This window comes from Chenopodium album, chromosome 17 (assembly GCF_948465745.1).
Source record: "Chenopodium album chromosome 17, dcCheAlbu1.1, whole genome shotgun sequence".
Lineage (NCBI taxonomy): Eukaryota > Viridiplantae > Streptophyta > Magnoliopsida > Caryophyllales > Amaranthaceae > Chenopodium > Chenopodium album.
Window position 1 is genome coordinate 49,448,011 of NC_137850.1, and position 27,212 is coordinate 49,475,222.

At 33.6% G+C, this 27,212-nt stretch overlaps 4 protein-coding genes across 4 annotated transcripts; 1 reads left to right on the plus strand and 3 right to left on the minus strand.

Annotated features, from left to right (window-relative positions):
* The first annotated feature begins 3,116 nt into the window (after positions 1–3,116).
* LOC145588385 (uncharacterized) lies at positions 3,117–6,658 on the plus strand. The gene is made up of 3 exons (XM_081645030.1): positions 3,117–3,701; positions 5,125–5,310; positions 6,100–6,658. The coding sequence occupies exons 1-3, from the start codon at positions 3,219–3,221 to the stop codon at positions 6,400–6,402; spliced, it is 972 nt and encodes a 323-aa protein (XP_081501156.1). The 5' UTR covers positions 3,117–3,218; the 3' UTR covers positions 6,403–6,658.
* A 1,163-nt stretch (positions 6,659–7,821) lies between these two features.
* On the minus strand, positions 7,822–8,670 carry LOC145588387 (dehydrin COR410-like). Its single transcript, XM_081645032.1, has 2 exons — positions 8,408–8,670; positions 7,822–8,307 (listed from the first exon to the last, which is right to left on the minus strand). The coding sequence occupies exons 1-2, from the start codon at positions 8,558–8,560 to the stop codon at positions 7,867–7,869; spliced, it is 594 nt and encodes a 197-aa protein (XP_081501158.1). The 5' UTR covers positions 8,561–8,670; the 3' UTR covers positions 7,822–7,866.
* A 136-nt stretch (positions 8,671–8,806) lies between these two features.
* Positions 8,807–12,679, minus strand: LOC145588386 (lysine histidine transporter-like 8). The gene is made up of 5 exons (XM_081645031.1): positions 12,282–12,679; positions 11,004–11,137; positions 10,207–10,646; positions 9,807–9,938; positions 8,807–9,717 (listed from the first exon to the last, which is right to left on the minus strand). The coding sequence occupies exons 1-5, from the start codon at positions 12,656–12,658 to the stop codon at positions 9,229–9,231; spliced, it is 1,572 nt and encodes a 523-aa protein (XP_081501157.1). The 5' UTR covers positions 12,659–12,679; the 3' UTR covers positions 8,807–9,228.
* Positions 12,680–22,087: 9,408 nt separating this feature from the next.
* LOC145588389 (lysine histidine transporter-like 8) lies at positions 22,088–26,056 on the minus strand. The gene is made up of 5 exons (XM_081645033.1): positions 25,540–26,056; positions 24,654–24,790; positions 24,105–24,532; positions 22,980–23,111; positions 22,088–22,868 (listed from the first exon to the last, which is right to left on the minus strand). The coding sequence occupies exons 1-5, from the start codon at positions 26,037–26,039 to the stop codon at positions 22,380–22,382; spliced, it is 1,686 nt and encodes a 561-aa protein (XP_081501159.1). The 5' UTR covers positions 26,040–26,056; the 3' UTR covers positions 22,088–22,379.
* Positions 26,057–27,212: the final 1,156 nt, after the last annotated feature.

The following is a 27,212-nucleotide window of genomic DNA, read 5'->3' on the forward strand; positions in this document are numbered from 1 at the left end:
ATGCAGTAAATTTTGTGGGCGGAACCGTGTAAAGTGAGGCCAGAGTGAAGTGGGTCGGTCAGCCTCTAATTGTTTGGCAAATTAAATGGGCTTCCGTGATTATTGTCGTAATACCCGGTATTCATGTGCCGTCTATTTTGCCTTTTATTAATTTCCAGCTCATTTCCTAACCATTTTTTTCATCATTTCATTCTCTCGACTCCACTGGAAATCACTTCACTCACTTATAACTTTTGATTATTCGTCTTATTGTTAACGCGTTATATTTAATCATCTTTGTTATTAATCCTAAGGTTAGATATGTATATGCTCAAAGTATTGTAATTAGGATTGTTTTTATCATTATAAGGTGCATAGTACGTATTTCTCTCATTCCCTTTTAATTGTAATGTTCTAAAATCTACATTAGTTCATGAATTAATTAACTTATTGATAGACATGCTCATAAACTATTTGCAAATTCTCGTCTCTTCGGAGACATCTGATAAAATTGGAACTATTTGCAAATTCTCGTTTCTTCGGAGACATCTGATAAAATTGGAACTACTTGCAAATTCTCATATTTAATTATTCTAAGTGATTTTTTTGGGGATTACGATCTTCGAAGGGATCTTGATGGCAAGTCTATGCAATCGAGATAGGCCGCCCAAGTCAAACTTTCATTTTTTTATTCAAAAGTAAATAGAATTTGATATTTTAGGATCAAGGAGTGGAGATTGTTAGGATATAAAGTCTGTTTACATTTACTGAACTGAACTGAACATATTAGAGTTGAACAAAACTGAACTAAATTGAGCTGAAATGAATATTTTATAAGAGAAGGAAATTAGGAGCTAAACTGAACTCAACTGAACTGATTGGAACTGAACTTAAACTGAACAGGCCCTGTGTTCTCTTCAGCTTAATTTCATTTCAGTTCAATTCAATTCAGCTTAGTTCAGTTCAGCTCAATAAATCAGAATAGACCCTTAGTCCTCTCATCTTCCCTTGAGTGGTGACTGGTGAGGGTTCGATCCTCGTCCCCTCCTATTTTAGGAGGTGGCTCCCTATATCTCATCGTTAATAAAACAATAGAATTTGATATTTGATTAAAAAACAAATCAAACAGACATCAAGAAATCTAGCCCCACCTTTGAGATTTGACCAACGTGGACACTAATCACACAATGACCCCTATAACCTTATTTCAATGTTCCTTATGATTCAACTGATTTTCACTCACACACCCAATTTAACAGCTCTACTTCGTATAAAGTGCGCATTCTGTTGCCTGTGTCAAGGAAGGGTGCTCTTCCCTGACCACTTCGCCACCTTTGTTTGGTACGTAGTTCGTCCAAGAAAATCGATGAAGATATGTCATGTACTTCGTATATTGTACATTGTACTATGTATATATAGTTAACCTGGGCCTAAACTTAATGTCAAACTTCTCCTAAAGCCCAAAGGGCCTAACGGTAATGCACGTACAATGTTGCATTTATTTATGACAATAGTCATAGTCATAAATAAATCTCTTTGCTCTCCAAATCAAAGCAAAAGTTGCTGTTACTTACTTGGACTGTTATGTACAATATATACTCACTCGAATCCAACTTAATATAGGAAGGACTTCAATCCGTACTATTTGGGCCCCCAAAACTAATAGGGCCCAGTATGAGTAGTGTACATCAAACTCAGAAACCCAAACCCCAAGAAACTACTTATCAGTGGTCCACCAACACACCTGATCCATGGGCCACAGCATTCAAGTTTCTGGTCCAGGCTTATCAGAAAGATGGTGCCATACTGTCAAGAGCTAGGCTATTAAACTTTTATGCAAAATTGCTTTCATATATCAATGACATTCAATCACTACTAGCTAGCCTAAAATGAGAACATACAAGTTTATATTCGTGATGAATAAATTGTAAGACACTTTTACGGTGTAAATTGCTATTTGAAGTAGCACTTTTAAGTAAAATCAATACGTAATAAACGAAACTTATTTATCACGAAGATTAACAAGGTCAACATTGAAATTAAATTAGCTACCACATATTTAAGTTTGCAAATAAAAAAAAACCTATGTATTTGAAATTTTGAAGAAGAAAATAGAAAGCTGTTTGTTGCTGTACCAAATCCTATCCAAAATCACATCCATTATTAAGTTAGAGCTATACATACGTCCATAATCTCTACGTACCTACAATTCCTTCAAATTGAAGATTATTCTTTGATTCCATATTTCCATGATCCATATAATTAAAGTATGAATTAAATATTTGGCAAATGAATTGATCTCAAATCAGTAACTAAAGATCTCAAAACTTCAAATCAGCTCTCAATATTTTGCATTTTTTATTATTTGTTTAGTTAATGTCATTTGTCACGGACAATAGTTTTACAGGGAAACTAACTACTACTAGTAAGAAGCAAAGCGCGTAGAATGCCAAAAAAAAATGTGCAACAACCAAAACAATCAAACCAAAATTTATATACATACAAACAAACACCAAACCATTTAACCAAAACTGCATCTAGATTCCAGCAGACACTGTTAACATAAAAGAAGAACTCTGATCACAACACCCCATTTACCCTCTCCAATCACCCTCTTCAATTCCCATTGTCTAATTTAGCCATTTTATTTTACTCGCCTCAACCAAATTTACTTGTCCTATCTAAAGGTGTCGATTTAAATATTCAAATCAGGTTTGATAAGGTTGAGTTGGGTCTCTTTTTAAACTTGAGTCATGTTAAATTAATATGTCAATACGGTTCCAAATCTGAATCGAATATATTTTTCAAATCAATTTCAAATTGAGTCAGATCGGACGGGGTTTTGACACCTCTAGTCCTATCTACATTCATTAGAAACTTTTTATCTCAAGTTCCAAACTCTCTCGCTCATTTTTTATTTATTTATTCAATCATTTCACTTGCATAAAATCTTAGACAAGTACTCTATAAAAACCAAGTAATTTGAAACAGAGGGTAAAACAATACGAGTAATTAATAATATAATAATAAAAAAATAATATAAAAAGCAGATTGCAGCAGAGGCATTAAACCATAATCGTTCCCCCAAATACCATCCTATATCTAGGAACACTCAAAACACACTTCTCTCTCTTACATTTATAATCCTCTCTTCCATTTTCCTTCATTTTTGCATCATCTTCAACAATTAAACAAAAACCCACCAAATAATTTGTATAAAAAAAAAAAAAAAAAAAAAAATGCATGCGAAAACAGATTCAGATGTAACAAGCATGGCAACAGTAAGCCCACCAAGATCACCCTCAAGAAGAGCAGTATACTACGTTGAAAGTCCTTCTTATTCACAACAAGACCTCGACAAACTATCTTACGCAACATTAAGTCCACCTACTTCTCCTACAAGAAACTACCATTGTTCTCCAATTCACCATTCTCGAGAATCTTCTACTTCTAGACTGTTCTCTTCTACTTCCCTTAAACAGCATTATCACCGCCGTGCCGGAAGTGGGTGGCGCCGGATTTACGGCGGACTCCGGTTGGATTACGGCGGCGCCGGCGATGAGGAGAGAGAATGTGAGGAGGAGGACGATGAGGAGGATGGTGGGCCCAGTTGGAGGTTTTATGTGGGGTGTTTTATGGTTTCGTTTATTGGGTTGTTTAGTGTGTTTTCTTTGATTCTTTGGGGGGCTGCTAAGTCTTTTCACCCTCATATTCTCGTCAAGGTCAGTCTTTCTTTCTAAATTCCTCTGTTTCTGCAAATCCCCTGTTTTTTTTATTTTGACTCGGATGACTCACTGAGTCAACTCGGCGCTTTCATTAACCTAATGTCTTTTTTGGGTTCTAATAAGTTACTACCTCCGTTTCATATTATTTGCAACGATTTGATATAAAGTAGAGAGAAAAAATGTCTAATCGTTGAAAATAATATGAAATGGAGGTAGTATTTTAATTTGCAAATTACAAAGGGTCTTGTGACCTATTTGTCCATATTGAATGTACTTCTTCTGTTTTTATAGTTGAGTATTTCTCTTTTAATTGTACAAGTTCAACAAAATAATTAAGCAAATTTTCTAATTTGGTTTTAATTTAATGAATCACACGTAAATTATTGTACGGAGTATCTTTTCATAAAAATCAATGAGTACGTGTGAAATGATTCTAACAAAATCACATTTCATTGTAAATATATCAATTAAAATTTTCATACATAGCGAAATAAATAAAAATGTATACTAGTACATTCATGTTATATTATTTGTAACAATTTGATATAAAGTAGAGAGGAAAAATGCATGATCGTTACAAATAATATGAAATAAATAGATGAATTAAGATCCTGTTCTCGTCAGATTATTTTCACTTTATTTTAGTTTAATTCAGCTCTAATAAGTTCAGTTCAGTTTAGCTCCTAATTTCCTTCTCTTATAAAATATTCATTTTAATTCAGCTCTTTTCAATTTAAATCTAATAAGTTTAGTTTAGCTCATTTCATACCCACAGGCCCTAAGTGTGACATTGGCAAGACACTTAAAGTCTATCGTAGGAGCATGGGTAGTTCAGTAGTTCTGAAAAGTGAAACCTTGGGAATTTGAATAATTTTTCTTTTTTCCATCTTTTGTAGTTTTTTTTTTTTTTTGGTTTGTACGACGAGGGGTTGACTAAGTCAAACATGTGAGACTCACTGAGTCAACTCGTGAGCTATTGAGATGATTTTGTTTAGAAGGATATTGAGGGTTAAACTAGTCATTTCCACTTATAATTTCATTGCTTTAAAGGAGGTTACAGACGTAGTAGCACACTAGCACCCACCAGTTGCAGGACTGTAGGAAACACTGATCACTTTCGTTTAAAGTTGGGCTCTTTTAATTTGTTTTAGTCAGAATATAACAACCGAGTTCTTTTTTATAGGTTCGAGTTCACTGAGTTAACTCGGTGTCTCGTCCTATGGGAACTGGCCAGATAGTGGTCCCACCACATGACCTCATGGGTTTGACTCTTTCCCACATGCTCATGTCATGGATTAAACGGAAACATTTTTTGAAAGAATGTTTTTTTTTGATAAAATAATAATCAAATAAAATTTCAGAAATCAGGGGATAAGAATGAAGACTGATGAATAAATTACTAATTAATTGAATGATGTAGAACATGGTGTTCCTGGATTACACAATACAAGCAGGAATGGACGGCACGGGAGTTCCGACAGATATGCTGTCTCTTAATTCGACGGTCAGGATTTCTTACAAGAATCCCGCCACATTTTTTGGAGCCCATGTCACTTCTACCCCTTTTGAACTCTACTACTATCAACTCAAAGTTGCTTCCGGTCAGGTATTTGTCCTCATTCACTCGTTAGGTGACTAACATATTAGCCATTGCGTCATTGTGAACATACCAAGTATTCTAGTATCTTTATCACATGTTTGAATGTATTGATTAGTTGCCCTATGCATAAGCATTACTTCCTAAATATGCTTGTTGGCTTATTGTTTGACTTTTGTGATCCATAGGATTAAGGAATTAATTGCATTTTAATAGGAGTAGTCTAAAAGTATAGGTATTCGTGACACGACTAGTAATTTTCACATTCAAATACTAGGGCCTTGTGTTGTATAGATATATGTCAATGTCATGTTTAATGTGATGGCTTGGTTATGAGTAATTGGTTATGGTTGCCTGTTTCTTCAATTTTGAAGCAAGCTTCTTTACTATTAGCTGTGAGACTGTGACCTTGGACTTCTTCAGTAGTGTAAAAAAATTTCGAAATTGCACCGGTTTTGTTTCCATAGTTGTAACTTAAGTTTCACAGCTAAGGAAGGCTGAATTTTGATGAGGATGTATGAAATAATATACATGTGAACATCCTTCATATTCTTAGGCCATAAAATTTGGTGACAAACCTTGAAGATTGAGTCTATATTTGTGTTTCGAGGTAATATCATTTTTGTAGTGTATGCCCATGTAAATGGAAAATTGAGTATTGATAAAATCTATGCTGATTTCCTTGGAACAATATACTTTTGTGATTAATTTAATTTCGGATGGATGTTGTGGGAGGTATTCTTGACTTGCTTTTGTTTAGTTGTTGAATTGTTGCTAATCTGAATATGAATTTTTTAGATGAAGAAGTTCTACCAGAAAAGGAAGAGTCATTCCAACATAACTACAGTGGTGCATGGACATCAGATCCCTCTCTATGGCGGAATGTCAGTTGTATCCGATGCAATGAAAGGTAACAACTTGCATGACAAAAAAGTGAATGTCGGGTTGAATTTAACATTTACTCTGCGATCAAGGGCTTACATTCTAGGGAGGCTGGTTAAGTCCAAGTTCTATAAGCATATCAGATGCCCTGTCGCGTTAGATAGCACCCGTCTTGGCAAACCCAAGAATCTGTTACATTCCTGTGTTTACGATGAGTGAATGTTCGAGCCTATAGTTATGAAAACATTAACAGCAGATCAGGAATTAAGACTGGATTTAACGTAGGCAAAAGCCATCATTTATATGATTAGCTAAGCTCAAAGTTTGCTGATCATTTGGTTTGTAGCTTAGGAAGAGAAAGTATATACTAACTTATTTTTGTTGTTGGTTTTGGGATTGTACTTAAACAAAGCTTTGTTTTCAAGGAATTATATGACATTGCTGAAAGCATATGTTATTGGATTGAGCATTTGGATCCGTGAGATTTTATAGTTGCATCTTTTTGTAGATGAGCATTAGTATACTTCTTATGCAAGTAGAGTATTCAGTCTCTACTAGTAATCAAGTATGGCCTGGCCTTATTTGAGCAGAATTTTTTGGCTGGTTTTGTTCTCTACCTGATTTGGTCAGTTCATTTTTTCGGGTTTGGGTTGGCTCGATGGCAGCCAGGCTTGATGACTGATGCCCCAGGCCAAAATGGGACTGATAAGTTGGCCATGGCCTGTCCTAGCCGTGTCCAGATCTGCCACTCTCAAAGTATAGGAAGGGAACATCAGGTTGTTGCCCCTCCTAAGAAAAAAAAGATTTAAGTAGCAGTCATGCAGTCCATACTTGCTGAACAATTGCTTTGTTTTTAAGGTTTTGGAGGAAACCATGGATTTGAATGATCAGACTCGTCTTCAATCTCATTCTGTTTTGTTCCAGAACCTCGGAGACCTGCTTTTGGAATCCATTGGTTGCTACATAATTTCAAAGCTCAACAAACCTTCACTGGTCTATTTTGAAATGTGCTAAATTATTCAGATTCTGCTACTATTACTAAGGTGGGAATTCCTTTTCTTCAATCAAATTTGTTATAGTACCTTTAAGTGGTTAAATGTTTTCCTAGGAGTTTATTTAGGTTTGATTACTACAGGACCTGGTAGACCGTCTCTCCCCCAAGTTTCTCTTATGGAATCGGAAATTCTAGCATCAGAACCTCCAAATTTTGTGGTTGGCAGACATTATTGCATGTGTCTGCGTGTCTTAGAACATTTCATACTATAGAGTGCATCATATGTTTTTGGTCCAAAATAAGTGTCTAAGAGTCCACTCATGTCTGATTCTTAAAGATACAACACAGTACATGAGGTTATTTGATGTTTGATGTGAGAGTTTTTGCCAAGTTTTATACACACCTTAGAAAATGGAATTAAGTAAAATCATAATCTAAAGCATTGAAAAACTCAGAGAATACAGTGTTTGCAAGGGGAAAATACAATGGCTGAGGCTGGAATTAAAAAGAAAGACCTAACAATATAAAACAGTGAAACACAAATTGAAACCAAATTACACAAAGCTGGGAAAATATTGAAATTGCAGAATACTAAAGCCTAACACTTAACAGACTCTAAGACATAACAATAATACATTAATACCAGCAATAATACATTAATACCAGCAAAGTACCAAGAGGATGATCAATTAATGATCTTTCTTGACTTCTTCGCTATCCTTATGTCCACCGGGAAGCTTATCTTTGATCTTCTCTAAGAACCCTTTCTTCTCCTGGGCTTCATGTGACCCCCCACATTGCCCATCAGACCCACAGTGAGCCACAACTGGAGGTTGAGGAGCAGCAGAAGCTGGTGCAGGTGCAGGTGCAGGTGCAACAGCGTCATCCTTGTGATGCCCTGGCAACTTCTCTTTGATCATTTCAAGAAAACCCTTTTTTTCCTCCGGGTGTGTTGCCTCTGCAGTTACAGTTACAGTTGTAGGCTGATGATGGTTATCGTAATCACTTACTGGAATGGCAGCGGCTTCATCTTTGTGACCTGGTAGCTTTTCCTTGATCTTGTCTGTTAGCCCCTTCTTCTTCTTCTTCCTCTTTATTTTCACTCCATCTTCCTCCACTTCTTCCTCTGACTATAAGAATCCATGTAACAAAAAAAGAACAGTTAGGTCTATTCTGTTCAATTGGATCTTTCACAATGAAAATTTATTTCCAACATAGTAAAGTTCTTACCGAGCTAGAGCTGCTACTGTTTAGATAGACCTTTTCTTCCTCTGCCTTATCTACCTTCTCTTTTGGGTTCTCTTCCTTCTTTCCAAAGCAATCAAAGAGACCGCGATCCTTAGCATTGACCTCAGTGGTCTCATTTTCAAATTGGTCTGACATACTGCTGGTTGTTAATAATAAACCTGAAACAAAGTTATTCTAAGCTTATTATGTAGTAGTAATAGAGATTATACTTGGGATTTTTTTTTTGAGATGAATGTAATTTCCTTTGTTGGTGATTACACTTTGTAATTGGTTGGCCTTTTATAGAAGAAAAGGATCACCTGAATACCTGATGATAAGTTAAACTACTCAGCTTGGCACTTGATCTTACAAATTAAGTAATTAAAATTTCTGCATTTATTTTTGTGCAAAATCCAAGTAGTGAATATTTTTTTGCATTGTTTGCCTGATGTTGTGTGAGAGGGGATGAATCTCACCAAAGTTAAGCTTGAATGGTCGGTTTGGTGAGTCTGCAGCGAATTAAGTTAAGCCATGTGCCTGCTGCTGATTTGGTGTGGCCTTGAGATTGAGAATACAGGACATACTGGGTATGTAAAAATGACCTTGAAAGGAGGATACAATGCTTCAAGTTCCTAGATCTTTCTTGTTTATAATACTTTCAGAGTACTAAGTTCTATATACTACACTACTATATCATGCAACTATGTTCCCTTAAAAAAAAAAATAAGAAAAGAAAAAGAAAAATCATTCAACTATGAAATGATTTTGATAGAAATTTTCCATCAAAGTTAAATGTACTATATGTTACAATTTCTCTTCGATTATTATGGTTTAGGATGGAAAAAATTGGCAGAAAGGCCCTTAGTTACAAGATTATATATAGCTGCAACGACTAATAATACGCTTAATAGAATGCCTAAACTGCCAAGAACCAAGTTAAGAAACCACATTGTGCTGAATTTACTTGGTTTCTTGATAGTAATCCACATGAAACACGGGTAGGCAAAGGTAACTGGCAGTGCAATCCCTCCGATTAGTGGTGCTAGGACGGGCAAGAAAGGAACAGCAACTGCTATGAAAAAAAGCAGCCCTCCGAAAAATACCCTTAACCCTACTCTTATCCACCAGGTGCAGGGCTTTTTCTGTATGCTCACATAGCGTAACTCAAAGTTGTCAAAAACTGGCATCGCGTAAACTTGAAATGAACACAAGCTGTTTATGATGAGGAAGAAGTATATTATGGCTAGCTTCAACTTTGAGCTGTGATTTCCATGAAATTGTGCAAATGCTTTCAACATCCCTGTATTTGGCATCTGAAATACAAATGTGCTATTAAAACATTGTATATTTTTTTGAGCAAATTTAAATTTTTAGTAAAGTTAACAAGTGCAAAGTTAATTACCAAGGTTCCATATGCCCAATATCCACCAATTGCTAAGGGAAAAAGACACATTGCTATTAGTGCATATGTTATTTTCACTCCTTTCCACATTATTTTGTGGGTTGGATCTTTTAAATTTGGTGGAAGTGTTCCCTGAAACATCACAATCGTTACATTAATTTCTAAACTTCATCATGAGTTTATTATAGTGGAAGTTAGAAACGTGCATATAGTACAGTACGGACTTATAAAGTAATTTTTTTTTTAATAAAATGAAACGTGTCCCTATTATTTAAGGACAGATGACTAATAAAGTAACAAGTCTATGAAACAGTAACGTTAATATTATTGAAATATATATATAATAAAAAAATAAAATAAAATAAAAAAAAACAAACGACTTATTGATCACAATTCATACCTGTATCTCAAGCACAAGATTATGACCTCTGAAAGAAAAGGCAATTATTCCAAGAGCTGAAAGAACATTTGTAAGTGATTTCATTTCTGATTCCGAACCCCTCGCAGAAAGGCTGTATTTTGTTCCTGAAGGTCTACCATTGCTAATAGACATGATCCAGATAATAGTGCAGTAAACTACAGCTGAAATCGCGCTAACTAGTGACACCCAAGCCACTGAATTCAAGTTAGGAAGTTGGGCTATAACAATGGCCAAACATATGAATACCAAGTACCATTCTACAGTAGTAAGTGATTTTGCATGACAAATATTGTCATTTTCACATAATATATGATATAAATGTTGCATTGTGCCACCACCAGTTATAAGAAGTGTTACACATGTTCCTCCTGACAGGTACATTACTGGTAATAGAGCTAGCAATTTCCCCAGCTTAGGACCTTCATTCACATACAAATTAAAAACAAAATTTAGTTATAACATACTCTCTATCATGTTAACTATTACTTATACTGTTACGACCTAAAATAGAATTGGGTATACTACCTCCGTTTCTTTTTAGTTGACACGTATTCCTTTTTAGGAAGTTTTTTTTTTAGTTGACACGTTTTCCTTTTGGGGTAAATTTTTTACTTTGCATTTACAAGCTATCCCACTTGCTTTTTCATTCTCTCTCACTCTCTCTCCTCTCCTTAATATATGTGCCTAAGTCAAACGCGTCAACTAAATAGAAACGGAGGAAGTATTATTTAAAGACAGAGGAAAAATGAAAACGGGGAAATGAGGAATGGACTAACCAAATGCGGCCATAGCCAATTGGAGGTATCGGCTGTAGCGAAAGCCAGAGGGGGATTCATGCAGTTGGGTAAGAAGCCATATGGTGTAAAGTTGCCATATGAATGCAATTGACAACCATGTGATTCCCCAAGCCCTGAAGACAAATTAATTTTGAATAAATTGTCAAAAAATTATTTCTCTTAATTCAAACTATTGATCTTTGTATTACAAAGGTTGTGATACGATGTTGAAGGACCATCTCAACCAAAATCTTAAGTTATTGGTTGAAGCCCATGATCGATTTATATACTCTATTAATTATGTCTACATATACTTTGACTGCTTGGATATATTATTTATTTATTTACAGGCATTTGGTTTATCATGTGACATACTCATTGGATGACTTCATTGCATTAATTTGGTAAGGGTAGAAATATGTGCATGAATCAATAAATTTGGTCGTTGGTATAGTGCATGTAATTCTATTGAGGAAACTATGGTTGACTTTGGGTCAAATATTAATGTAAACCAAGGCAAGTTATAACTCAGTAGATCGTAACAGGCGAGGATTTCTCTGCTAATATCTGCTCTTGTCAAACAGTCGTAACCAAATTCCAAATACCATGAACTTGTACTATTTACGCATTTATAAATAGTATCTCTGAAATTGAATGTGTCAAAAAGCTTAATTAGTTTTTCAATGTTTAATAGATCAAAATTCCATACCCAAAATAATAGACTTAAATTAAAAGTAAAGTTAGGGCTGTTTCTAATGCTTAAACTTTAGGAATATATTTAATCAGCCACTAACCATCAAATAACTAATATTTCAATGAAAAAGTGTAAAGCAAACGAAAAGACTCGTATCTAACACAGTAGAAACAATTCCAAGTGACGATTATTATTCCTCTATTTTCTTAAAATATATATTACCTTTGTTTCATATTATTTGTAAAGATTAATATAAAGTGTGAGTAGTGAATGTCTAATCGATGCAAATAATGTAAAAATGAGGTAGTAATTATTTTTAATTTATTTTACTTGATAAATCATGTTAGGAGCTGATTAGGTGATGGTACAAACCAGAGACCATCAAATTGCATGTCCATTTGAAGTCATAATTTGAGTAACATGCAAAAACACAACCAACCATATACGAGTATAATGTTATGCTATGCTTATGCTTATGCTTAACTTATTTCGACTATTTTCAGACAAAATAAGTTGAAATATTTTTCATACTCGTAATTTTGGTAAAGAAAAAGAAAATGAAGGATATGAAGTTAATTAATTACCAGCCAAGAGTAGTAAAAGCCACAGGAAGAGCAAGAGACTGAAGTCCAAGGCCAGAAGAAAGCAAATGAAAGATGCAAAAACACAAATTTCCATTTCTTGATTCTGTAATAGGAAGCCATGCTTCTGCTGCTGGATTTTTACTTACTTCTCCTACCAATTCCAATCTTCCCGACACGAAAACTATGTTGTCATTATGATCATCCAAATCGAGTTCGTCGTCGTCTTCCACGGGATTAATCCTAATACTCTCACAATTAATTATGGAGATAGGAAAAATATCTATTGACCTTGACAACGACTTTACACTTTGTCTATCTCTTTCTACTTCTTCTTGCATTAGTTGCTCTAATGTTGTACGCCATTTGGAAATTTCCATTGTTTTTTTTTTCCCTTAATACTTTACTAGTATTTGTTTATTTAAGAGGAAATAAAATTCTTCCTTTTTTTTTTTTTTATATCTTCTTTCTTGGTTGCTTCCACTTATATAATGGATTTATGGTTGCATGCCGAAATATAAGGTTGCTGATAGACTAATAACCAACCTTTGACGGACCTACATTGTCCCCTTTTTTTAAAAAAAAATAAAAATAAATTATTATTATTATTATTATTATTATTATTATTATATTTTTTTATTAGTAAAAAGGTCCAAACTTTTTATAAGTCAACACGACCCAAGTTAGCACGTTTCGAAAAGATTTAATTTCACACTTTCATGGTTGTGAAATACAAACCTTTTCACTAAACCAAAACTTGTTGATAGTGGACGAATTTACATGGTCCATCTTTGTAATAAAGCACCATATTCTCATTTATACATGGGGCTTGCCAATCTCGTCCACTATAAACAATTATTCTCTTTCATACACATAAAATTTGACTAATTTTAGGTGTTTTTGAAATGAATAAAAAAAACCCTATCATATTCTCTAAAAAAAACCGTTATATTCTCTTAATATATATACCCTCTTAAAATCATATCTAAAAGTAGAATAAATAAATAAATGAAAGTGGTAATTAAATTTTCTAAGTTGATAGCTTGATACTATTAATTAATGTCATTTTAGGATATCTTGTTCTATTAATAGTGACAAACTAAAAGTGCGATAACATGATTTGATGAAAGTATGTGGTGGGAAATTTAGCATCAATTTTGTTCATTTCTCTTCTATTAATTTTTATTTTTTCGCCGTTTTATACTTGAATTATTATGACTTTTGCACTATTTATTTTCACTTATTTAACTGTCTTTCGTGATTTATATATAAGATAAAACATAATTTTAGCATTATCTTTTTTAGAAAATATCTCGGTAAATAGTATATCAATACCTAATTATTTACTCATCAAGAATTTAAGATATTGATGTTGGAATTATGTGTTGACAAATGTGATAGATGAAATAAGTCAAGTAAAAAGAACCGAAGAAATATGTAATAATTTCTTTATTCTTGGAACCTGGCCTTCCCGTGAAGTTGTGATGATGATGATTTGAATGATGTAACGATGGTGACGCTAGGACTTATTAAGTCATGATTTCTTTGATACGTCATTACGTCGGTGTCATTACGGAGTACAAAAATAGAAAACAATGTGCTTTGAATTTTTAATTATGGAATTATGAGTCAGAAGACAACAAGTGTTAAGTTGCTTCATTAGGAAAATTAGTTGAGCAATTTTTAATACGGAGCAATATGTAATATGTACAGTATTACAAATACCAGTATATAGAGTGAGAGTAGTACAGAGTCTACAGACGTATAGTATAACAAATGTTACTCCCTCCATTTTTTTTATTTGCATCACTTTGGATTGCATAAAGCATTAGAAGAGTAATATAAAATTGTGAATGGGTAAATAAATTATTATACTAAAAGTAAGATGGGGACCAAAGTATGTGAGAGGGGATATATATTTTTATTATTTTAGTGGGGACCATAAAAGAGAGAGAAATGATAAAATAATTTAAATGGGGTTTAAAGTAAGAGAGAGAAATGATAAAATATACTTCCTCCATTTTTATTTAGTTGCAACACACCCTTTTGGCATGCATGTTAAGGAAAATATTAGACTACGTAAACGGATGAATTAATTTACAAAATTTTAATACCTAAAGAAAGGGATAAGTTGCTACGATTTAAATTTCATAGCTTAATTCATTCGTTTACCTAGTTTAATCACCTCATTGATAAGCGTCATAAAAGGTGTGTTGTAAGTATAAAAAAACAGAGGAGTAGTGTAAAGTTACCAAATAAAGTGATGCATTTAAAAAAAAAACACCCCAAAAAGAAAAATGATGCAAATGAAAAAAAAACAGAGGGAGTATTTCTTTGCTTTTTTTTTCCTCAAAATAATAATAATAATAATTCTAAAGAGTAAATGACCAATGAAATTGCTTCTATTCCTTAGTACGGTTGTACAAGCATAATACTCCGTACATTGTTAAGGACTAAGGGCCTGTTCTGATAACTGAATTGAGCTGAACTGAACTGAACTTAACTTATTGGAGCTAAACTGAACTGAATTGAATATTTTATGAGAGAAGGAAATTAAGAACTGAACTGAACTTATTAGAGCTGAGCTGAACTGAATTGAAAGTAATCTGAAGAAAACAAGCCTTAAGGAGTAGTTCTTTATAAAAAAAAAAAATGAATAATGTGTTTATGGTTCAAAATTAATTAAGCAACAAATTAGTGAAATGGGAAAATGAATTAATTATATATGTATCAAATTAGTTGTCATTTTCAGAGTTATTTTAAATTAGTCCACAAATGTGGCAATAAATTCTAGACGATGACAAACTTATGAAAAGGGGAAATAAATCATACCATTCAAGAGTAGCAAAAGCAACGGGAGCATAAGAGCTTGCATTCCAAGTCCTGATGATACTAAATGGAACACACACGATCATATGTTACCATTCCTCGATTCCGTGATAGGAAGCCATGCCTCAATTAGATTACTCTCCTCTTCAAATTCCATTGATAAACGGATGTTTTCGGAATTGAAATCATCATTTTGGAATTCTTCCAATCTATGAATTGGAATAATTCTACTACTAGTACTCATTTTTTTGCTAATATGTTTCCTTTGCTTTGCATTCCAAATGTATGTTTTTATAGAAGTAAATACTTTATCTAGCTTATAATTACCTGTCAAAATCAATTGGCTCGTTAATTCTAATTCACATGTGTTGCATATATAAAATGGAAACTAGGGCCTTCTATTTATTTTATGATGTCACATTCTCACACAATAATAACATAGAGATGTACTTGTATGTATTAAGGACGCCTGTCTTAAACAAATTATACGGAGTACAAAATGGAGGTACTGTGTTATTGCTAAAAGACGGGGTTTCCATAAATAGATGAAGATGAATTAAGCTAAAATATTGTCCCTCAACTTTGCCATTAATAGCATATTTGATCTCTCATCTTTGAAATGAGGTAAAAAGGTCCCTCAACTGCTCTTGCCTCACCATTTCTGGTGGAGGAACTTCCTAATCAGCAAAGTTTAGGGATGTCAATGCCAACTAAGCCAAAATTCAAGGGCTTCCAGCGATGAGTCAGCAAAGTTTAGAGACTATACTTATTTTTTAAAAGCAAAAGTTTATGGACTTGTTAGATCATAGTCAATTAATTAAATTAAATACAAACAAAAGTTGTTCTTTTTTTTTTTTTTTTTTTTTTTTTTTTTTTTTTTTTGAAACAATATAAACAAAAGCTTAGAAATTCATAAAGTGAATTTTTTTAACCAAATATTTATAAAGTGAGTTGGCAAGAATTAAAAATTGCTAATAAAATTTGGTAATCATGATATATTTTATATTTTTTTATCATTATTTTACTTCCTACCAATTTTTCGTAATCAAATTTTATACAATATATCCCACCTAAACTCATTAACCACACATCCTCAAATCCTAACTCCTAACCCCTTATATATTTCACACATCAAAATAAATTTAAATAAAAATAAATAAAACCGAAAAATATAATGTGTTTTCGAAGTGAGTGAGTAAGACAAACCCAAACTTTGTAATATAAAAATAAATAAATTTATGAAACTAGAATAAAAATAGTACCACCCCACAACTTTATCTCACTTAATTTTTCATGAGTTTATGTTCTAAAAGGTTTTCAATTTTTTGGGTTTTTGTGTGTGAATTTCAAGGTTTTTTTTTCTTGTGTTCTAAATGATTTTCAATTTTTTTGGGTTTTATGTGAGACAATTTTAAGGGTTTTTCTTTTTTTCTTCTTTTTTCTTGTGTTAATTTCTAGGATAAAATAATAATTTCCTTGGATCATTAACTAAATGTGTTTAACTGAAGTAAATGGCGACGACCATACATTCACGCTTAAATTATCTCACTTATACATTTTTAAAAAGTAAATAATTTTTACGAAAATTAAATTGGTTTAGTTGAAATGAAATTAGTTTAATTGAACTAAATTACACTTAGGGGTTAAAACTTATAATCACTCTTGTATGGGAGCATCATGTGTCCCTTTAAGGTCCCTAAACTTTGGCTTATAATAATTACATTAGCCACCTCACCTTATAATTGTCCCTAAACTTTCATTTCTAATTTAATTAATGCCAACTCATCAGCTAAAGGTCCCTAAACTTTACATTTAAAATCATTAAATTTATTGACACATGTGCACCATGGTCCCTAAACTATTCTTAGTCAGATAATTTGTACCTGTAAAGTGAGTCATTGGTGGTTAAGGGACCATTTTGCCTCATTTGAAAGTTGAGGGACTAAAATGTTACAAATACCAAAGTTCAAGGACCGTATTTTAGCTTAACTCAGATGAAAAGACTTGAGGTTTATAGAAGTTTAGTGGAAACCAAAACTTCTGTTCAAATGACGCACTTATATATGGACAAATTATAATAACATTTATTTATTTTATAAAGGTGAAAAAATTAAGTCAACCATGGTATGTAAATAGTGCAAGAATAAAAGTGATGCATTTAAAAAAACGGAGGGAGAATCAAATGAGAGAGTGAGGGATAGCGCAATCGGTTAGAGCTTCCTTTTCGATTTCAGGAGATTTTGGGGATCGATTCTCATTCCCCGCCCTTGAGACTCTCAAAAAAAAAAGGGAATATTAGTTAGTAGTTAGTAGAATTTCTATTACAATAATGTTTCACCCAGGGCCGGCTATAAGGGAGAGCAGCTTGAGCGACGGCTCAGGGCCCCCCTTTTGATGGACCCCATGTTGATTAGTGAGGTTGAAGGCTAGAACCTCCATTGAAGCACCGAGCTTCATCAAGAAAGAGAGAGGAAGGAAAAAGAAAAGTACACTAAAAAAGAGATGGAGAAATTTAATGCTAGGTCCACCATTTCACTAAATTACTTATTTTTAAATTTAATGTGGGCCTATAATAAGATGTGAGAAATTTTTACTAGGTTTTTCAGTGTGGTAGGCCACATGGTGCGGCAGGGGTTACTTGTAGGGTGTTACTGGTTTTGTCAAAGGTTACTTGTAGGTGTTACTTGTATTTTGGGGTTACTTGTAGGTGTTACTTGTATTCTGAGTAACCCCTACAAGTAACCCCAGACCAAACCCACATACCAAACCAGTAACACCTGATCAAAACAAGTAAGACCATACAAGTAACTCCAGAATACACTATACAAGTAACACCTATAAGTAACACCATACAAGTAACCCTATAATACAAGTAACACCCTACAAGTAACCCCTGCCGCACCATGTGTTACTTGTAGGTGTTACTTGTATTCTGAGTAACCCCTACAAGTAACCTCAGACCAAACCCACATATCAAACCAGTAACACCTGACCAAAACCAGTAAGACCATACAAGTAACCCCAGAATACAAATAACACCTACAAGTAACACTCTGATCAAAACAAGTAACACCCTACAAGTAACCCCTACCACACCATGTGGCCAGTCACATACAAAAATTGTATTATATCATCATCAGATCATATTCATCACTCTTCACTTGACACTTCATTAGTAATTGTATAAGAATACATCAATACTATATTTCTTATTTGTAAGTATCATCATCATTTCATCCACACACATCTAATTTTGTAAAAACTAAATAATGAATTTAAATTTTAAAAATAGATAAATATCTATCTACGGTTTCTCCAATCTTATTTTTTTTTTTATTATTATTATTATTATACTTACAAAAATGCCAATAGGAAAAAAATTATTTTATTAGCCAATCATGTATGATGTACGTCTTCGTTGTTTATTAGGGCCCCTTTTTAAGTTTTCGCTCTGGACCCATAAAAAGTCTGAGACGGCACCGGTACTTTCACCATTTTACATTGAAAAAATTGGCAGTTAGGCCTTCCCTAGAAATTTCCCATATTGCTACAATGAAGTATAAGATACTCAACACTACACCTAAACAATCAAGTCCTATATTAAGCAAAAACACAGGCCCCCAAACCTTGGGTTTCTTAATACAAACATACATGAAACAAGGGTAAGAAAATGTCACAAGCAGGCCAATTGCACCAACAATTGATCAGGCTTGGTAAGAAGGGGAATGTTATTGCTAAAGACAAGTTCCCGGCGAAACCTAAATGCACTCCGGAGCCAAGAGGGACATGGCCTGTTCTTAGCCAGGACATATCGAAACTCTGTTGTCAAAGCTTGCCATGGCATATACTTGGTACGCACATAGCTGGTGTACTAATACAAAGACTAGAATCAATCCTAGCATTGTTGTTGACACGCTATCTTTGTGAAACGCTCCCAATGTTATATGATCCCTGTCCTTGTTATCTTGTTTCCGTAAGCCCAATATCCAGCAATGGCTAGTGGGAAGACACAAAGACATCATACAATAAGAGATTTTTACTCCTTTCCACATTGTTATATGAGGTGGAATTTTCGAGTTTGTCGGCAATGTCCCCTGCATAAAACAAATGTTTAGTAAGATTATGAAATGTTAATAAGTAAGATTAAGAGTTTGTTATATCTAACGGAATCTCAAGGACAAGGTTATGACCTCGAAACGAAAGAGCAATCATCTCCATTGCAAAAAAAGTGCTTAAAAATACACTCAAATTATCTTCCAATTCTTCAAATATGGGATTATATGACACGTTTTCAACTCTGCCTTTGGCAATGGATATAATCCATAGAAGGGAGATTAGTACTATGGAAGCAATAGTTCCGAGGAGCGACACACAAACTAAGGAGTTTAAGTTAGGGTGATGTGCTAGTAAAAATGCCAAACAAACAAGGATAGTTTTTAAATGGTTACAATAAAATTGTAGTCATTATATTAAACCTAATCACAATCATTTATTTTATATTGACTAATATGAACCGTTGATAGGGTCAACTGTTAATATTTTGTAAAAAATAATTTTGCCAAAAAAAAAAAAAGTGGGGCACATACTTTATGTCAGTTTCTCTTGTTTACGGAGTATTTTTTTGCTGGCTTTTCTCCTTAATTATCCTGAATTGTTCGAGTTCTTTGGAATTCCTTTAAAAATTGTTCTGCATATGCATCTTCTATGAGTTTGTATACAAATTATAAAGAAAAATGGAGTCTATATATACATGGAAGAAGATGAAGTTAGTGTTACACAAATTATTGATTGATTCAGAAATCAGAATACATACACCTGCATAAAAGCTTCCCTCGTAAAGCTTGGGAAATCGAAAGATCTTACTCTGATCTTAATTGATCTAGTATAAATTAGATGGAATAACTCGGAAAATATTGAGGAGCAAAGCCAAAAAATCTACTCTGCAAAAGAAACTGACAAAACATCGTGGCCTTTTTTTTTTTTTTTTAAATTACAGAGTAATAGTAATCTATATCAACGGTTTATATTAGTCAACATAAATAAATGGTCGTGATCAAATTTAATATAATGGCTACAATTATATTATAGCCACTCAAAAATCATCCTAAGAACCATTCATTTGTGCTTAAAATTTTGGGACAACTAAAGCTTTCGGAACAAATCAATTCGTACAAGAGTTTCAAATGGTCGTGATCAAATTTAATATAATGGCTACAATTATATTATAGCCACTCAAAAATCATCCTAAGAACCATTCATTTGTGCTTAAAATTTTGGGACAATTAAAGCTTTCGGAACAAATCAATTCGTACAAGAGTTTCAAAGTTGAACCACCTGTTATAACAAGCATTGTACATGTTCCTCCTGATAGGTACAAGATTGGAAACATACACAACCATTTCGCGAGTTTTGGACCTGAGGCAGTGCAATAAGATTATTGGTACGTTTTTATGTACATATCCACAGATCATGGTGTATATAAATGTAGTGCAGAAAGGATACAAGAGAAGAATTTTAGGTAGTTACTAACCGAATGCTTCCATGGCTAGTTGGAGAAATCGGCTGTAGCGAACACCGGATGATGATTCATGAAGGTGAACAAGAAGCCATTTTGTGTACAATTACCATATAAACCCTAATGACAAATACGTGATTCCCCATGCCCTGCATGCATATAAACACTTAAGTTAGATGATCGAGGTAATCATACTTCCTCTAATTAATTAAACAAGGATATGTATAGTTGCAATTTTGCTTATGAATTATTTCTTACTAAAAGCACTAGAGTTAGAAGTATGTGAGAATATGTATGTTCAAGTACAAGTACAACCTGGTTTAATTTATCAATAATTAATAAGCCAAAACACCTATGCATAACTTTTTTTGTATGTTTCTTTTGAATATTTCATTTTTTTGATCGATATACTTAAGTTGTACTTGTATATGTTTGTCCTTGAGCCTTTTCCTGGTCCCACCAATTGACATTAAATTTCACTTAAATTAAGTTTAAGTACATGTACTTGGATAATAGATGATGTAACATTTACTTTCACTATACAATAATTGCATGTATCCTGACCTTTAATATTGGTGTAACCATCTCACAACCCCTTAAAAAACATTTAAAAAAAAGGAGGAACATACAATTAATTAGTACTCCGTATATGTCAAGAGTGAAGCTAGACCATACCATCCAAGAGTGGCAAAGGCAAAAGGGAGCAAAAGAGCTTGCATGCCAAGTCCAAAGGATACTAAATGGAATACACTAGACCATACGTTCCCGTTCCTCGATTCTGTGATGGGAAGCCATGACTCTATTGGGTTAAACTCCTTTTGAATCTCCGTCGCATTGCTTTCTGGATCTATATTACTTTGGATAACATAATCTTTCAATTCAATTGGAGTAATCCTATTACTAATACTCATTCTGTTAGCTTGAGTTTTGTCTTGTGTATGCCAATTTTGATTTGTAGGATTTATACATTAACTTGGATGTATTTTTGCTCTAATTACAACCTAGGTTGGCTAGGTACATCTATTTATAAGGGTTTCCTTGGACAATTTATTAATTAATGAAGAATGAACAAACTTAGTAGCATAATTATGATCTCCAGGTTTGTCTGATTGGCAGTTAAACAATTAGTAGCATGTTTTAGATGATACAACCCACAGAAAACAAATTAACATTATAGCTCTCTAGATTTGTGTTCATTAGAATTGTGTCATGACTCATGAGTCACATGGCCACAGAAATGTGAATGCCTTATATAAGAGAGCAGTTGCAAAGATGAAAAATCATCAATAAGCCAAAATTGGCTTACATTTATCTTGCTATAAAAAGCTGATTAAGGCGTATGTGTTTTACAATAGAAATGCAATTTTTTTTTAACTTTTTTAATTTTTTTTAAAAAAACTTCTTATGAAATAAGGTATTTGTGCACAAAGTCAATCAATGGTAAAGTAGTCCACAATAATTTCTCCAAATAATTAATAAATTGAAATTAATATCAACCTTGAAATTACAAACACTAATCATACATCCTAAAATGAAACTTAATTATCACTCATCATGTAAAGGAACACGTTGATTCACTTCACATGTTAGCTAGAAACATCAAACGTAATCCACATCGTTACAAACTTGTCATCATTTGACCGTTTGCAACCTTTTTTTCCACCTAACCCCAACCTACAAAAAATACTTTATATTATACATACACAACCTTATTATTACTCAATTCGTATGCGTTACGTTATTTTCTTAAAATTATATTAGTGAGGCTTGAAAAAATGAAATTCAACCCCATTAGCAATAACAACGTAAATACCAGCAGCAATCATTAATACACTAAGTACCATCCCTAAGACCCCTAATCCCCAATTTAGACACCACATTGGACCATAAGCTTTAGGTTTTTTCAAAACGATCCAAATAAAACAAGGGTAAGCTAAGGTTAAGGGCAAGGCAATCCCTCCAATAAGTCCAGCAAAGCTTGCAACAAAGGGGAATGCAACCGCGAAGAAGAAGCATAGGAACCCACATAGTGCTCGGAATATAGCTCGTAGCCACCACGGACATGGCTTCTTTTTTCTCATTGTGTACTTGGACTCAATGTCATCAAACATTGGCATACCATAGATTTGGAACGAACTTAGGGCGTTAACAATCACGAATAAACTTGTTAGGCCTAGGATGAATTGGGATGTGTCACGTCCATGGAATTGGTACAAGGCTGTTAGCATGCCTCCATCTTGTGGTATCTACATACAATATAATTATAACAAAAATTAGTACATTTTTATCAATCATAACACGAAAACATATTAGCTATAATAACATAATTATTTTTTAATAGAAATATTAGTAATTACCTTGTTTCCATAAGCCCAAAATCCCCCAATTGCAAGAGGATACAAGCACATTGCAATAAGAACATAAGCGGATTGGACACCCTTCCACATCGGTACCCTTGATGGGTGTTTCTCGCTTGAAGGCATTGTTGCCTGAAATGATAGCAATCGAATCATTCATACTATTAGTCATGTTTCAAACTTTAGACATTAAGTTAAACTTACATCGTGCACATGTATCCATGATCTAATTTGTACCCGTTTATCATATTAAGTTAGTTTGATTTAATTTTTACAAAAGATTAGAGCCGCCTACCAACTTGTCTTTATTTATCTTTGTTTTACGTGTTATTCTATTAAAGAGATTGATAAAGACATGGATTAACCTAGATTGTTAAAGTAAATTGAGTTTACGACTCTTAAGAATCTAATTAACTAACACAATGTGACATAAAGTAAGCAAAAACTAATAACATATAGACGTTGATACACTAACAACATGATGTAATACACGATAACTAACATCATTTGACTTTGCCCATGAAACCGACTTTGAACAATTGAAAGACGCCACCAAGAAACAATGAATTGAAGATTAAAAAAATAAAAAATAAAAAATGATGCGGCTAGCAATGAAAAATGACAGAATAAAGACTCTTTTGAAGACTACTTTTCTCCATTTCATACTCTCACCAAACCACTGTAGTAGTGTAACACACTAAAAGTCAAATTTTATGTCAATTTTTAAACACAAAGTAGCCCACAAAGGGGTACCAACCAAGCCACCACACCAACAACCTACTAAAGATTTTTCCTATATTTCAAATGGCATTTAATACAACTATGTTGATTGATTTTCTAAATTGGCTTAAGAATAGGTCAAAGTCATAAATTGAAAGAGGACGGTCCATTTAGGGATAAAGTTTCATTATAAACATGCACCTTGCTTAGCTAGTTGGCAACTTGCACATAACAATAATATCTTCGATTAGGGTAAATAATTGAGTTGATATTTGTTTCATTAATTAACCACCTTATATCTGCTACACTACTGCGTACTAGCGTTACACTTTTAAATGATTTAAGTAATTTAGAGATCGAATAAATGTATATAGGAAGTACATTGTTAACATGATAAATTATTACCTGAATTTCGAGTATGAGATTGTGGCCTCTAAAAGCGAAAGCAATAATCCCAAGTGCATTAAGGACACTAAACACATTCTTAATAGCGGATGCAGATCGGACCGGCTCATAGGATACTCCGGGTAGAGCATGCTTAGCGACGGACACAGCCCATATTATGGTGATGTAAGCCACGGCGGTGATGGCGCCAATTAAAGAAACACCGGCAATGGAGTTCATGTTTGGTAGTTGAGACAACACCACGGCAGCACAAGTAAACACCAAGTACCACTCCGTTAAGGTTAAGGGCTTAGCCGTACAATCTTGCCCACATACTATTTGGAAGAATATTTTGCACGTGGACCCCGCTATACTAATCAGAAGCACGCACGTGCCAGCTGATAAGTACATGTATGGGAACATTGCCATTAGCTTGCCTGCTTTTTCACCTGTCAACCAATTCCAATTAAGATAACATTAGTCACATTATCTTTAATTTGATTTAAATTTTTATTACATTGATCACATATAAGTTCAAGCAAGGTTGTTCGTTCTTGGTAAGCTACGTACCAAAAGCTGCAATACATAGCGTGAAGTAACGGCTGTAACGAACACCCGTTTCGGTTGATTCGTGAAGTTGTACTAGTAGATAGAGGGTGTAAAGTTGCCATAGGAAGGCTAATGTTAAACAGATGATTCCCCACGTCCTGCATCACCAAGTTTAAATTAGATTGAGAAGCCGAATCAAGCAAAAATCATTTACATACCAATACATTAAAGTCAGTGTAAGTAAAATGGAACGGAAGGAGTAAATTTGGTACAATAACAATTAACAAATGTACAAATGTATGAACAAGCAATGAACTCACTATGTTTTCGGGTGGGTGGGAATAGTAATGGGGTGGTTTGACACTTTGACCAAAGCTAGAGTGTCAACATAGTTTGAAATAAATTATTTGAAGAAGATATAAAATAAAAGTCAAGTTATTCTGCCCAACGATCACATACCAAAAGGAAAAAAAAAAAAAAAATAAATGCAAATTTACCTAATTTTGTCATGGACTTTAGGATTTATATTCCAATACACATGTTTTATGTAGGGAAGAAGCATCACGTGCATGCATATTTTTTTCTTACGCAATTACCACATTTAATTAAACACTTTCATCCGTCTCTAAAATTCAAATTTCTATACCTAGTAAAAAAGTTAATTTTTTTTAAATATCTGAAACACTAAAACACTTATATGGTAAAAAAAAAAAAAAAAATGTCTAAACTTACTGATTATTATGAATTTACGACATAAGATAGAGTGTTTAAACGGGATCAATTCATTCACGTATTTACATAAAATTGGACGGTTCAAAATATTGAAACAAATTGCAAGAAATTTAAAAAAAAAACAAATATAGATGTATATGCTAAATGTAGGGAAGATTAGGGAATTATAACTTACCAACCAAGGACAGTAAAAGCAACAGGAAGAACAAGAGCCTGAATTCCAATCCCAGAACAAAGCGTATGAAAAGCAGCATAAAACGCATTTCCATTCCTAGACTCCGTAATAGGAAGCCAAGCATCTTGAGGATCAAGCTTAGTCATGCTAATCGCCTTCCTGATCGGGCTAGCTATCGGCGTTATGGCTCTCCTCAAGGGGCTAGCCAAAGGGGTTATAGCCCTTCTAAGTGGACTAGCTAATGGACTAATGAATTGGACCGGCGTCCTAGGCCTAGACCCTTTAGGGGTTTTATTAGTCCCATTATTATTAAGACCATTTATAGGCTCGACGTTCTCATTAAATGAAAGGAGAGGTGACCGGGATAAAGACGGGGAATGAAACTGTGATGGCGGGGCGGATATTGGTGGTGTCATGGGTGTGACCGTGCCCGATTTTGGGGTGGCCGTGCCTGATCTAGGTGTTAGAGGGGCTGAGTATATCTCCCTAGCTTCACTCATTTTTGCGTTAGTTGTTTGCTAATCGTTACGTTGTGTTATAATTTTAGACTTTAGTGCAATGTTACATATATATAGTATATGACATTATATGTACAAGTAGGAAAATGAATAATTGAGAATAAATGGGCCATGCATGAAGAGTGGATTGATGAGTAGGTGTAATAGTTTAGTTATTATTCAACATTTCCTCTTTCTTTCTAAATGGGGTTTGGTGTGACTGTGAGAATAATACAAGTATAAAGTTAAGAGATTTTTATTATTTTGTAATTATATAAATTACCTAGTTGATGTTATCTAACTATTATTTGGCGTTTCCTGGATGATTCGGTTAATGTTAATGGGAACAGCTAGCTTGCTTAATTATAATATTGGACCGTACATGACCGATTGACCGTATATTTGTTGATTATTTTTTTGTGTTGTTGAAGTTGAATTATACGTGTGTGAATTTAATCAAGCATTTTAGTTATGTTGATATGAGATTAGTTAAATTTAATTATAAATTTAAGACTTCTACTAAAGTAATACTTCGTTTATTGTATAGTGGGTATATATGCTTCCAAAAATTGTATTTTATGGTCCAAAAGTAGTACAAGTTTTATATGGAGTATTTCATAGCATGTATAGTATAGTAATAGTACTAACGTTAAGTCCTTAATCTGTTAGTATTGAAATGTAAATTCTCTGACCAGCAAAAGGTTTGCCTCTATAAGTCAAACACGACAAACAAAAAAAAAATAAAGCATCCGAAAAGAATAAGTGTATACTTTCTAATTGAGGAAGTATAATAAGGGAAGAAGGGTAAGAGAATCCTCGTCCCTAAAAGGATTGATCCCAAAGCCTCAAGATTAGGAGATACAGTCATATAATACTTACCATTAGATCAATATGAGTACTAATTAATGACATAAGTTGATATTCTAATTATTAGTGAGAGCGAGGGATAGGTCAGTTGGTTAAAGCCCTCCTAATTTTAAGAGATTTTGGGGTCAATAATTCTCATCATCCACCCTGATATTATGTTACAGAGAAGTTTTTTATATTTTCAATGTGAAACAATTAATCCCGACTCATTTTTATTTAAAAATAGGCGTGTCATATATCTAAATAAAGGAATTCTGTTATGACTTGGGAGATATAAGTAGGTACGCTAGTAATTAATGTTGGATAATA